Here is a 14,887-nt window from a genome sequence, read left to right on the forward strand (position 1 = left end):
TCACTCATACATGTATAGCACACACTGCCAGTTTTGTGACTCCAGGATTAATTTTTTTTAACTTTGATTAATTGCTTTATATTCTAATAGAAAATAGAAAGATGCTGCATAATAAACAACTTACAGCTTTTTCAGGGCCCCCAAACCCAACGAGTCTCAGCCACTTGTGTTATTTATCCTGTTGTTAAAGGACAGGTTCACAATTTTTCAAGTGTGTCTTAAAACAACAGTCAGGTGTCCATGTAAACACTGAAAGAGGTTTTCTTGCTGTAATCATTCCTCCTGTTCATACTGGTGATTCAAAGATCCTCTTCAAATGTGCTTTCAATGTAAATGATGGGGGCCAAAATCCATAGTGTGTCCACACAATCATTTTGTGTCCAAAAATGCATTTAAAAGTTGATGTGAAGCTTATATGAGGCTTCAGCAGTCTCAGTTAGTCACATCAAGTGGATATCTGCCACATTTACAGTCTTTTTAGCATCAAATTCCCTCTTTGTTTCTTTGGACAGTGTTTCCCTGTTGAGCTGTGGTGGAAGCATAGTAACAAAAAGAGGAACTTTGGCACTAAAAAGACTGTAATATTGAAAGATATCTACTTGATTTGATTTGACTCATTTGGATGCTGAAGCTTCATATTAGCTTCAGATAAACTTTTACATACATTTTTGCACAGAGGGAGGCTTGTGGATGGTGCCCATCACTTACACTGTAAGTGCATTATGAAGGGATCTTCTAATGGTCAGTATGAACAGGAGGAATGATTACAGCATTTCAATGTTAATTTGGTCTCCTGACTGTTGTTTTAAGACAAGACTTGAAAAATTGTGAACCTGTCCTTTAAGTGTCCGGATGGGGGAAATCTACCGACTGTCGGGAGCAGCGGAGAAAATAATCGAACACACCTTTTCTATTGTCTGACGTCGTTGGAAAGCGAAGCCTGTGATTGGACGAGCTGAGAGGAAGCGGTGGAAGTCCAGTTAGCTACAGTGTCAATGTGAATGTGAACGCATCATGTGCAGAATTATCTAATTTTACATTAATGTCATAATTAAATTGTGTTCGCACGTGCAGGAAACATGGCGTGTTTCTTTAGAAGAAGAATAGCAGCGAAGGTAATGAAGCAAGAAGTCTTAAAAATGGCTGCTAATGCTAAACTTTGAAGCATGCTTTGACCCTGGAGCAAGTCAAAATAAGAGAGGCAGGACTGTGTTCAGCTGTATTCAGGCTTACTTACCTCATATTAATGTGTACTGAAATGTGTTTTGTTGTGCAGCTGGGCAGGACGCTGCAGCAGTCTGAGGAAGCCCTCATACCAGCTCTGTCAGCAGCACCTGTCTTTAAGAAACAGTTGAGTGTGTTTGTGTTGCTCATATTAATCCTGTCAGTGTTGTGTTTAATGAGATACTCCACCCCTGCCTGACCTTTAAGCCCTTTTTTTCCCCTAATTGTTCTCCTCAGGCAAACTGCTGACTTCAAACTGTCGCTCAGCACGTTACGAGTCAGTGGCATTTTACCATCCAGTGGAGACATCCAGCTGCAAACAGAAGACTTGGCCACTCGGGTATGATTAAAGGCTATAACAAATATACTATGTTTGCAAATTTTGTCCTGTTGTCACATTGTTCAAAAGTCTCTCAAACTTTATTTCATCTGGAAGCAAAATCACTGAAAAGGTATAGTAATCCAACAGTACTTTTGTGTAGTTTTGGGACTATTTTCAGTGATTTAAGTTTGGCTGCTTATCTTAGATTAAGGGAAATGTAAATGCAACAGCATTCAATGATATTTTAGGCAATAAAGTCCTCTTGGGAAGTTCCTTTCCTGTTAGGAGGATATATTAGCACACAAAGCAAGGTCCATAAAGAAATGTTTTTCCTATTTTTTGCAGTATATTTTTAGTGAAAGAGAGTTAAATACATGAAGAGCAATTCCACAAAGAAAACGCTTCCCTGTTCTCTTTCTAAAGAAGCCCTCTCCAAATTGCTTGTTTTGACTGACCAACAGTCCAAACTCCAAACATAATCAGATTTACTAGGACAAAGAAAAGAAAAGCTGCGTATCGTCACATTTGAGAGGCTAAAACAAGGAAATATTTTATATATTTTGCTTGAAAACTAACTGAATTCATCAGTTAACAAAATAGTTAAATAAACAAATTTGTAGGGAGCAAACAACTAATCTATGAATCAAGAGACCAGTCAGTACTGAAAATAAAGACAAAGTGCTGCTTCAAGAGATATTTTTCTGAGTTTGGTGTGGAAGAACTTGACTGGCCCGCAAAGAGCTGTGATCTCAACCCCATCAAACACCTTCAGGATGAACTGAAACACAGACTGTGAGTCATCATATCACCCAACATCAGTGTGACCTCATGACGATTTTGTGTCTGAATGAGAGCAAATATCTGCAGCCAGGTTTCAAAATCTTGTGGAAAGCCTGGAACCAGAAGAGTAGAGGGTCTTAGACCAGTAGATTACTGGTTTTTACAGATTAGATGGGCAGCAGTCACTGTATATAGACTATGTTTGGTTGTCTATATAAATTGTATATTTCAGTTCAGTTCAATTCAGAATATTTTATTTGTTCCTTGAAGGGGCAATAAGAGGCAAGCAAGTTTGCAAATTTATAAATACACACACACATATTGTGTAGATGCTCTATATATTTAATATTATCCTGAATTTAAACACACACATGGCTTGTAAAATTTGACCCATAACATAAAACATTGTTTTTGATTTGTAGTCCATTTTTTATTTTTCAGTTGAAGCAGGACAGTGTGGTGGAAGACATATCTGCTGGTCGTGGAGTGATCAACTTCAGAGTTAATCGCACACTTCTTGCGCAGGTTTGTTTTTTCTTTCACAGTGATGAAAACAATAGTTTCAACTGCTTTTGCTGTTGCAATCATCTGTTTCCTATGTCTGTTCCAGAAAATATTGGAGCCATTTGAAAACGGAGAGGATGACAAATTTGGGTTAAATAGTGAACTTTTTAATAACCTCAAGAGAGGAACAACGTTAGTGGAGTACAGGTATGTTTGACAAGTGTTGATATATATTCTTAAACACCTCATGAAAGATCTTACCCTTTATAAATTGTTATCAGACATGATTAATGTGTTTATACGTTGCAGCTCTCCAAATATCGCCAAAAAATTTCATGCTGGACACTTGCGATCTACAATTATTGGTGAGTTTTGGCTTTGATTTTAAATTGGTGATAAATTCACATCATCTGGACTAAAACATGTCAACTCTGTCTCCAGGTAACTTCATTGCTAACCTAAAACAGACCCTAGGAAACAATGTTATTCGTATGAACTACCTCGGTGACTGGGGTATGCAGTTCGGTGAGTGAATAATGGAAACATGTTATTGTGTAAAACATTCAAATCTGGTTTCATAAAATTTAGGGAATTTTTTTTTTGTCTTTTTCTTTCCTTTTTGGGGTCTCAGGTCTGCTGGGAGCTGGATTCAGTCAGTTTGGATCTCAGGAGAAGTTGAAACAGAATCCCTTACAGCATTTGTTTGAGGTGAGTTTGCCTGTTTGGACAAAGAAAGATAGACAGCCACCAACTCTAACCACAGCGAGCTGTGATGAGGTGAACCACCATCTCAACCATCAACAATTTCATTCATTGAGTTAAGAGTTTTGGTGGTTCAAGGTATAAATGCTGTAAAATGTCTATGGACCAGTTCATTGGAAGAAACAGGTGTACTTCTCCTGCATTGGGTGCTCTCAGAAATAAACAGCAATGTGTGTATCCTCCAAAATACAATATGAAAAGTGCCATAAATGCTTCAGATCATACTATAGACGGTTTGTCAACTGCAATGCTGCCTATGTAATTTATATGTTAACCTGCCTTTGTTCAAACATGTATGTTGATCAAACAAATAGAAAACTTTGAATTTCGGAGCACAAAACTGCAAAAAGAACCAAAAACACAGAGCATACTGTGGCTTAACACCATATGGAAGTGAACAATGATTGATCTTCCACTTTGCTGTTTGTTGGCCTTGAACAGATGTCACTGATTTGTGGTGGAGACCTCTGGAAATTTCTGTCTCAAAGAGAAATGTTGTGGATTGGCAATGGTCCCACATGGTTTAAATGACTCTTTAACATTTTTTGTAATGTTATGTTTATGTCTTTTCGAAACTGTTACTTCGGGGCATTGCATTATGGTTAATGGGATATCATTATCAGTGTGGAACTTGTGTTTTTGTGTCTGTGTATGTGTCTTTTTAATTCTTTTACATTTTTTAATTGAAATTGTTTTGTGGTGATTGGTGATCACATGATGTATCCTTTAAAAACTTACTGCTGTTATAGATGTTCTGATGAAGGCTTCATGCTGCAAAGGCGTCTGCAGATTTGTCAGCTTAAATTTGCCCAAAAGATCAACACATCAGGGGATAATTTTGCTGTTTTTCCCCTGGAGTGCGTCCTTTTCTGGCTATGCTTTGGGGAAATACAAACATTACTGTGGCAGTATGTGGTGTACAGTATATTTCATATGTTTGTGTCTTGCAGGTTTATGTTCAAGTGAACAAGGAGGCAGAACACAATGAGAATATGAGGCTGGCTGCCAGAGACTTCTTTAGACAGCTGGAACAACATGAGAGCCAGGCAGTGTCGTTATGGCAACAGTTCAGGGAGATCACCGTAGACGAGTATCAACACGTTTACAAGGTACAGCCAGTAGGACTGAGCAGCATGACAGAATGACCAGGGGTGTATTTCAGAAAGCAGGTTTAGTGAAAACTCTGAGTTTGTTCACCCTGAGATGAGGGAGATGTTTTCAGTTCTAGAAAGAGAGGTAACTTAAACTCTGGGTCAGTTACCACGGTAACTGACTCTGTGAACCTAACCTCCTCACAGACAGGTTATCTTCAACAAACCCTGAGTTTCTGTCTGTCTCCTCCCTCCTGCAGAGCCAGACACGCTGTTTCATTTCCTCGTTCATTCAGTCCGTATCAAAGTGCGTATCGAAGCGCATTCATTAGTGGAGGTTTACTGTCTGTCAGAATCAAAATCCTGGTTGTTACACAAGGACTATTTAAAGTTACCGCTTTAATGCACATCAGTCATTTCTTTGAACAGCGGTTTTTGCCTTCACATTCAAATATCAGCGTGAATTCAGCCTCAGCTCAGAATAAAACCTCTGCATGTCCTTCTGTTATAACACTGTGTCAGTTTGTTAGAGCAGCTCCTGCACTGAAATCTTTATTGCACATAATGTGTCATCTCAGTTTAAAATTTAAAAAATCGGTATGAAGCTTTAGACATATAACATCAATAATAATCATCTCTGTCACTCGTGATGTGATTGGTCGCACTGATGGAACATCATTCCCATAATATTGGAGATTATACGTTAATATTTGTGCGGCTGCAGAATGTAGTTTGTAGTCTTGAGATGTTTTAACAGCTTTTCAGTGATGATGTTTAAATTTACTACGTTTGTTGAAGTAGTTGAAATAAAGTCACTGAATGCTGTTGAGCCGAGATACAAACAGACGTTTAAAAATTTACTGTTTGAACCTCGTCGCCTTTTCAAGTGCAAATCACCAAACACAATATTACTGGATCAGATTGTGAACTTACAGTCATGTCTCTATGTCTTATCTGTTTGATTTATATATTTTTTAAACCTTCAACTATATGTTTTTCATCTTCAGTTGCCTCCCATCAGATTGAAGTTGAATAAATATATTTAAATGTAATGTAGCTGCAGCCTGATACACAGTCAGATTCCACTTTATCATCAATTAAGTAAACATAAGTCTTATAAATGATTAATTAAACACTGAATAAAATGTTATTGTGTTAACTTAATGACACTTTTTTTTAAAGATAAATACACACAGTCCACACACACATGCATTTATGTTTCTATGTCCACTGGATTAAAATGGAGCCTCTGCCTTTTATTTACCTGTTGCCATGGTGAATCGTAGTATCAGAGCACCATTGATGATGATCCACCACACAAGCTTAACCCAGAGTGAACATACTCAAGTCAACAGTTGATTGAATGATCTCTGATCAGCTGTTCTCGAACCAAAAATCAGAGTTTTTCATCTCAGCGTTCATCAACTCACAGTTCAGAGTTTGGCTCAGAGTTTGTTAAACCTGCTTTCTGGAACAGACTCCAGTACACTCCATGGTCACAAGTTTAAACTCTGAAATGTACACATGCATGATATTTAATTTCATATCTTTCATTGTCAGCGGTTAGGGATCCACTTTGATATTTACTCCGGGGAGTCCTTTCACCAAGACCAAGCCCAGGAGGTGGTGCATCAGCTGCAGAGCCGAGGCCTGTTGAAAACCTCTGAGTATGTGACAGTATGTGATGCCTTTGATCAGTAACGAACAGAAAGTAAACATCAATGTGTTAAGAGGCTGACAGATCATGTTTTATTTACCAGGTTGCCACTAGAGTCAGACAGATCAAATAATTGTACAAGATGAACTTAATGAGCAATATTAATGTTTAGTCGACTGTCATTGATTGACATCTTCTAGAAGAATAATGTTTAAAGTATCGGCAGAACCATCTGTGTTTTTGTTATTGATTTATTTTGAGAAGGCAGGTAATATAATAATATGGTTGGTTTGAAATCTTGTGTTAGAAGTGAACACTGAAGTGATTGATAAACTAACAGTGAAATGAAATAAACCAGTCAGGCTGTTATTAATGGCCAATTTGATCTTATCTCAACTAACTGCAGTACAGAAATACCAAAAATATTTTAGAGGTATTTTAGAAACTGTGTCATGTACATGGTTTGTCCATCAGAGATCACTGACACGTTTATTTTTAAACTTCTACTGTAAGTGTCTCACTCAGTATTTATCTTGGTCACAGTTCTCAAAAAAATTGAGCAATTAAAAATGTATTAATGTAATATTGGTTGATTATATAATTGTCAGATTTTTTTTAAAATGCATACCAATATTGGGATCAGACTTAAAAATCAGTGTCGCTTCAGTATTATGATGTCCATGTGTTGTAAAATAAGAAGATTTTACTTATTTTCTATTAATTTGATGACTTTTATCGTTTTGTGAAAATCTTCATGTGGACATTATGCAGAATTAATTTAGTGAATGCTCTTTCACTGCAGTCGACATTGATGTATGATTACATGAATGAAACCCTACAGGGACTGGATTTTATAGAAGTTGTCGTGTTTACAGGAAGGGGACTGGTGTAGTGGATCTCTCTCCCACTGGAGACATGAGCAGCATCTGCACAGTGCTGCGCAGTGACGGCACAACTCTCTACATCACCAGGTAAATATAGTCACATATATGGTCATTTTAAATGAGCACAAATGTAGAATTTTAAGTCCGGCTATAAGTTATAAGTTTCCTATAAGTTGTGCAGGCCTGGAGAAGAGGTACTGAAACAGTCCACAGGTTGTAACGTGACTGAAATCTGAAAGAAAAAAATTAAGCACAGAAAATATTGAATCATCAAATGAATAATTCATAAGACATTTAGAAATGGATTTTCTTTATTTCAGAGATATTGCTGCAGCCATTGACCGTAGAGAAAAGCACCGTTTTGACGAGATGATTTATGTGGTAAGAACACTGGTGCACTCAAGCTCACTACATTTACCTTTTAACTGTTTCACCGCTGTATTTAAAAGACCTGAAGGAACAATTTGTGCAACTCAACACACAATACAAAACACATTCAATCATCATCAAATTGCCAGTTTCGGCAGTCATAAGTCATCAGTAGATGATGGAATTTTAATGGTGGACCTCCAGTTATCTTCAATATTACAGTTTTCTTCATTCAAATGGTGTTTTTATTACCCATTAGCCATCCATTATACTTTGATGAAGGCCTTGTGTCAGCAGATTTTTTAGTTGTAAATATTTAACAACATAATCAAGACATGAGGTGACTTTTTCACCTTTTTTCCTGCATCAGTTTTAAGGAAAACTAACACAAGTGCACCTGTTCCCTCTAAATTCAAGAGCCGTTCATGTCTTTTTGTAATGCACGCTAACTCAACAGCAATGTATTCACTTTTCATGACTATCATTTAGCGTTACAAAAGGTGATTGTCATTTTTATTCACTTTGTTCATAGCAGAAACAAATACAATACCCGTCAAAGTTTGGACACACTTTCTCATTCAAGTGAATGGGAATGCAAAACATGACAAATATCACAATAGCCACAGACAAAAATGCAAAAAGAACGACTGGATATTTTACCCACAATCTGAAAATAATTTGAATGATTTAAATGAGAGTCTGTGACGTACGTGTGAGCTCTGCCAGTCTGGTTTCCCCCGTTAGACTCGCTGTTTGGCTGTTTGTGACAGTAAAACCAGTCCATTATAGAGCACAGAGACACACAGTAATCATATGTTTTTCCCACTGTGTCATGATGTGTTCATCTCTTACTGCTTGTTTTCTTTTACACACTATACATGCCCTTTATTGTTGCTTTTTTTTATCCGTTTGCTGTACAGTAACTGCAGTTGTTTTTCTTTTTAAGACGGACAAAAGTCAAGCAAATCACTTCCACCAGTTGTTCCAGATCCTGCTCGCTTTGGGACATTCTTGGGCTGACAGGTAGCAGGAAAAATACCTGAACTCATCCACACACACACAACAGGTTAAATGACAAGTAAAATGGTAGCAGTGTGTTGTTTTGTAATTGACTTTTCACACTCTTGACATGGAGCTGGAAATCAAGTATGTGTGCAGTCCAATCTCACCTTGCTATCCTATCAGCTGTCTTAATAATTTTAACCAACTCTTATTGGCAACAAATCTTATGTGCAGAGCCAAACCAACAATGAATTGATGTACTTACAAGTAATGTGTGTGTATCCGAAGCCTGATATATCTCAGTCCTCTGTGCCGTAGACCTCCGTTGTTGTCCAAAAACTGTTTGGGTACAGTAGTTTGTTTAGAAACGGCTCCAAAGAGTAATACCAATGAGTATCAGTCTCCAGAGAGTAGTTCCTTGTACGGCAGATGCCACTGCGAGTGCGGTTCTGTTTACAGACCTTTGCTAGCTTTTTGTGCGACATAACACAACTTCTTCACTTACTTATACTAAAGTTATTTACAATGTACAATGTAGTACATGTCACCCACTGCAACAGTGTGGCTCATTGATGTGTTTTTGATCATTTTTGGACAATAATGGAGGTCTACGACACAGAGGAATAAATATATCAGGCTTTGGATGCACATGCAATACTTGTAAGGAGGATCAATTCATTGTTGGTTTGGCTCTGTGCATGTAAAAACATAAATCTCCAGCCATATCCTTTAAAAACAGCGTCAGTAAATCATCTTGGATTTTGCAATACTGTTTGGAATCATCACTCCTCTCAACAGACAGCAGTTTTAATTAGAAACATTTGTCTTCACGCTGCCTCTGGTGTAATGTGAAGTGTTGGCGCTGTTGCAGATGTCAGCACGTGCCCTTCGGCCTGGTGCAGGGCATGAAGACCAGGAGCGGTGAGGTGGTGTTTCTGGAGGACGTGTTGGACGAGGCCCGGGCCAGGATGCTACACAACATGAGCCAGTCAAAAAGTAAAGTCTGTCAAACAGGAAGTTAAGAAGTTATTTAGCATCATGGCTCAGAGCCAAAAATCTATTTGCATGTGTCCTGGTATTAAGTCTAAACTGATGCGCCGGTGCTCAAACAAATGGTATATGCAATGTAAATATTGAGATAGTGATACCTGTATGTATAAAGGTATTACTGTAAAGGTGCTACATGAAGCATTTTGACATCAATAATCATCATTATAGTAACTTTGGCACAGTAATATAGGAATGACATTGACATTTTCTACACTGCATTTTAGTGTCTCTCAGTCTTATTGGTGTTTACAGCTGCTCAAAAATGGACTCAAAGCGATTTCTGTCGATTGATTAATCGACTAACTGTTGTAGCTCTGAGCTGCTCACAGATGAAAATGAAAACTAAATGTTGACGGTGGTGAAACACCTTCAGAAACACATCAGAAAACAAAAAATGGTGGTTACATTTTTGGAAAAACATTTTGCTGACTCTTTGTTAGTTTTTTAGCATTTTTAAGTCCCAGGTCGATTGATTGATATCCCATGGTGGACTTTTTTTACCATTTCATGTTAGCATAAAACTGTTAAGTATGTTGATTTCTTGTATAATAGCTGCAAAAACAGTAAACTGTAATATAAACTGTAGTATAGTATATACTGTATGTTAGTATGCAGTACGGAACTGGGACACAGACTTAATTTTGACAAAAACAACACCTCCAGCTGAACATGGATACTCCCAGTTGTCTCAACTACAGTGTAATTCAAGATAATAATATTTTTTATTCATTATATCAGGATAATTTTGGTAACGGCTCATAAGAAATTCCTGTAATCAGGATATTGACTGACAAGACCACTGTTGTAAAGAGAACAAATAATTGAATGCAAATCAAAATAAGTTGGCACCAACACTACACAGTTCATCTCTTCTATGCATGATGGTGCGAAGGAAAGGACCTGTTGTGGGATTAATTAACTCCTATTTTACACTTTATAGCAACAAAGGAAATGGACAACCCCGAGGACACAGCAGAGAAAGTGGGAATCAGTGCACTAATAGTCCAGGTGAATTATTACAACAAAACAACAGATTTAAACTCTACCTTTGCTCTTCAGTCAAATATTCATCTACAACCTGCCTCATTTCTTGGTTTGTCTGCACAATGCAATGGGAGATTTGAAGCTCCTTCATCATGTCTTTCATTGACTTTGTTTCAGGACTTCAAAGGTCCCCTGCAGTCGGACTATAAGTTCGACTGGGACCGGATGCTGCAGGCTCAGGGAGACACAGGCGTCTTCCTCCAGTACACACACGCTCGACTCTGCAGGTCGGTATTCATCAGCCACTTAAAATAATGGAACATGATAGTAGGAATTCCAGTAGTAGACTATTTTCTTTACTGATTAATCTGCTGATAATTTTTGATTAATTGTTTAGTCCATAAAATGTCAGAAAACAGTGGAAAACATACTTTCACCAATGCTCAATCTCACATCTTGAATTGTGTCGTTCAAGTATTTGACTAATTAACTAATGCTCACTTCAATGTGTTAAGTCAACTGTTGCAAGACGATAATTAGGATTTAACAATTTCCTGCATCAGTCCTGGATCTCAGTGGTGGAGATTCTTTGTTTAATTAAAAAGTAGCAATACCATGTAAGTTAAAAGTACAAAGGTATAAGTAAAAGTAAAAATACTAATAACCACTTCTTAGTCTTAGATTATTATATATATATATTGGAATTTTACATGTAAACAGCATTTTAATGTTGTAGATGGTCCAGGTAGAGCTATTTTAACCACTTTAATCATATGTTTTGCCTGTGAAATCTGAATCTTCAAAGCAACAAGAAACTACAGTGCCTCAGAGGTGTACCTAAATACAGTGCTTCAGTCCTGTACCACTATGAATAAGAGTCTGCAGGTTTTTATTTCTAACACCAGCTGATTTCAGTTATCAGGTCTTAGTGTTATTGTTTTAGTTTTTGTTTGCATTTAAATCAAACTTAATCAGCTGATAATTCTCTATCGCTCCTGCTGGGATTTTGTCTGTGTTAAGGATAAAAGAGGCACTAAAGAAAAGATATTAGTCTATAAATATACATCTATAAACTGTATATAACACAACCAGCTGACTTATGAAGTTGGTCATTCACATCTTTACTGTTACTGCAGTTTAATGCGGAGGAATGAAGGCATCGAGGCAGTTGCGTTCAATCCATCACTTCTACTTGAGCAGACGAGTGTCAGTATTCTGCAGCACCTCCTTCGGTAAGTAAACTGCCCTTTTTAAAACCTGTTATCTTCCAGTTTTTCTGCCTGTTATCATGCCATGTGTGAGACAATGAAAGAAGCAGTCACACTCTGCCAGTGTTGTGTCAACATCTGCTACGTATCTTTCAAGAAAACACACTCTTCTTTGTTTGTAGCTATGATGAGGTGTTGTACCAGTCGGCCCAGGATCTGCAACCGAAACATCTCGTCAACTTTTTATTGAAGCTGTGGTAAGGATCAGGGTGTTTTGCTTGGGAGGCTGGGCATTGTGCAGGCAACGCAATATTTAGCTGCTTCTTTACAACCAGTGGAGCTTTAATGATGTCTACATGTCTACAGGCTTTTTGCTTGTAGACATGATAATTAAACTGTGTACTCAAGGGTGCTCATATTCTTCCTCTCCAATATTTTCCAGCCACCTGATCGCCTCAGCACACCGAGAGCTGCCAGTAAGAGGAAGTCCTCAGGATGTTGCACAGGTAGGAAAAACTCCTCTATGTTTTTTTTCTTTTAAAAATGCATTACAGCAGATTTTGAGGTGATTGATGTAACACTTTACAATCAGTAGATCGTTGCTACACTAAAAATAGCAGTCAACCCAACTGGTCAAAGCAGATGGCCGCCCACCAAGAGCCCGGTTCTGCTTGAGGTTTCTACCCGTTAAAGGGGAGTTTTTCCTTACCGCTGTCGCCAAGTGCTTGCTCATGGGGGAATTGTTGGGTCTCTGTAAATTAAAGAGTACGGTCTAGACCTGCTCTATGTGAAAAGCTCCCTGAGATGACTTTTGTTGTGATTTGGCGCTATATAAATAAAAATTGATTGATTGATTAAATATATTAGTATAATTACCAAAAACAGACATAATCATCACAGTCTGTAAAACACAGTTGTTACTTTTGCAATGAATTTAACATTTTGTGCCACAGGTTTGTACTGCTTTACAGCATATATAAACATTGCGGCTCATGCAAGAACATTTTCGTATTCTATCTCCTAAAACTCGTATTTTTTCTGAGGTTTGCTCGATCAAGTCGGATTCAACAAACTCTCTTAACTGCCCGAACTTGTAAATTATGTGCCTGCTTTCAGAAATCAGCAGAGTGGCAGTAGTAAGGGACCCAAAACAATTAGAAAATATTAATCTGGCTGCCAATGGTGTGTCATCACAGCAGTGTTATACTGAGACATTAAGTCAAATGCTAAAATATGTCTTTCTAAAGCGAGGCAGTCAAGGATTGTGACCTTCACAGAGATATTAGAAAAGAGAATATTATAGCCTACAGCGGTTAATGTTACACTGTCAGCTGCGACAGAGGACTGATGCTGGACAGACACCTGCAGCTGTCAGAGTGACAGAAATGATCTACCAACTACTGAAATGTAGAAGTTGCTGCGGCAAAATATGACAATAAAATCTAAAAACCTTCTCGGTAAATTGGATAACATGATGATGATGATAATATGGTGAACGGTATATTAATTTTGCATAGTTTGTTTTAGTTATATGCATATATCTTATTTTAGTTGATTTCGGTATCATATTTAAACTCTAAATTCATTCAGATTAAGAAATTATAATTCTAAATCAAACAAGTGTTTTTCCCTGTGAGGAAAGGCAGAGATTATCTGTTCATGACTTGTATGACGGGTTTGGACCACTCGTAAATTTAGTTTAATCCTTAGAGAAAATTCTAAGTATGATATAATTGATGAATGCCATAAATTATCTCAAATCGCTCATTCGTGCCTCTTGATCTTGTATGAACGAATCTGTATGATACACTGAAATATACAATGTAGTACAAAGAAATTGTGATATGTAACGCAAAAAGCTAGTGAAGCTCTGTAAATGGAGCCATCTTTCCATGCATGTATGTTTTTAATAGTTTTTGGACAACAATGAAGGTCTACAGCAGAGGAATACGATATATCAAGCTTTGAATACACACAGAATACCTTACTTTGAATCTATCGCCAGCCATATCCTTCAATGAATTAGTTAATTGTTAATCAGCCTGAACATAATTAGTAGATCAGTGTGTTAAACTAATGTGGTTGACTGTTCATGAACTTACAATTTTCTAAATGTCAACAGGCAAGGTTACGACTGTTCAGTGGAGCCTGCTCAGTCCTGGCCAATGGGATGAGGATCCTCGGCATCACACCGGTTCATAAGATGTGAAAGTTACCAAAAGTCTGTCAATACGTGTGTTATTTCACTGATGTTGTACCATATTGCTGCAGATCATTTGTATTGTAAATAAAGAGCCTTACATTTTAAAAGATACTATCATGCACAGAAGCATCATTGCCATTGTCTTAGACTTCCACTCTGCGACACAGATAGTGATCAGGGATGTCGTAAATCGAAGCAAGTTACTCCTCAGTGAGTCACCTGGTTTTATATTCACTGTCTTCAACAGTGTAAAACCAGTCATTGTTGTGCCACGGCTGATGTGAACGTCACTGGCTCATTAAATAGTTTCGACCTTTGGAAACTGATGATCTGAGGACTGAAATGCTGGTAATAAATGAGTCAAAGTGGTACTTTTAAGCTTTTGTTCTTTGATTTTTTGATCAAACACAGGAGACTTTCTGGCATAAAAAAGCTGATCTGCTGAAAATGTGTTGCAGTCCATATGCTGTCCTCAGTTTATTTTGATTATTATAGAGCTGCAACAATTAGTCAATTTGTTGTCAACTATTCAGTTAATCACCAACTATTTTGATAAGCGATACATTGTTTGGAGTAATTTTTTAAGAAAGAAAAAAAAAGTCCAAATTCCCTGATTTTAGTTTCTAAAATGTGAATATTTTCTGGTTTCTTTCGTCCTCTATGACATAAACTTACATCTTTCTGTTGTGGACTGTTGTTTGGGACAAAACAAGACATTTGAGGACATCATCTTGGACTTTGGGAATCGGTGATCATCATGTTTCACCATTTTCTGACATTTTATAGACCAAACAACTAATTGATTTATTGGGAATATAATTGACAGATTAACTGATAATGAAAATAA

At 37.4% G+C, this 14,887-nt stretch overlaps 1 protein-coding gene across 1 annotated transcript; it reads left to right on the plus strand.

The window, feature by feature from the left end:
* Nucleotides 1–941: 941 nt before the first annotated feature.
* rars2 (arginyl-tRNA synthetase 2, mitochondrial) lies at nt 942–14,151 on the plus strand. Its single transcript, XM_067573373.1, has 20 exons — nt 942–1,115; nt 1,277–1,350; nt 1,462–1,564; nt 2,768–2,851; nt 2,937–3,037; nt 3,140–3,195; nt 3,272–3,355; nt 3,462–3,538; nt 4,543–4,701; nt 6,244–6,350; nt 7,216–7,311; nt 7,545–7,605; nt 8,540–8,616; nt 9,467–9,591; nt 10,586–10,653; nt 10,807–10,916; nt 11,766–11,861; nt 12,020–12,094; nt 12,280–12,343; nt 13,960–14,151. The coding sequence occupies exons 1-20, from the start codon at nt 1,080–1,082 to the stop codon at nt 14,044–14,046; spliced, it is 1,740 nt and encodes a 579-aa protein (XP_067429474.1). The 5' UTR covers nt 942–1,079; the 3' UTR covers nt 14,047–14,151.
* The last annotated feature ends 736 nt before the right edge of the window (nt 14,152–14,887 follow it).

This window comes from Thunnus thynnus, chromosome 18, assembly GCF_963924715.1.
Source record: "Thunnus thynnus chromosome 18, fThuThy2.1, whole genome shotgun sequence".
Lineage (NCBI taxonomy): Eukaryota > Metazoa > Chordata > Actinopteri > Scombriformes > Scombridae > Thunnus > Thunnus thynnus.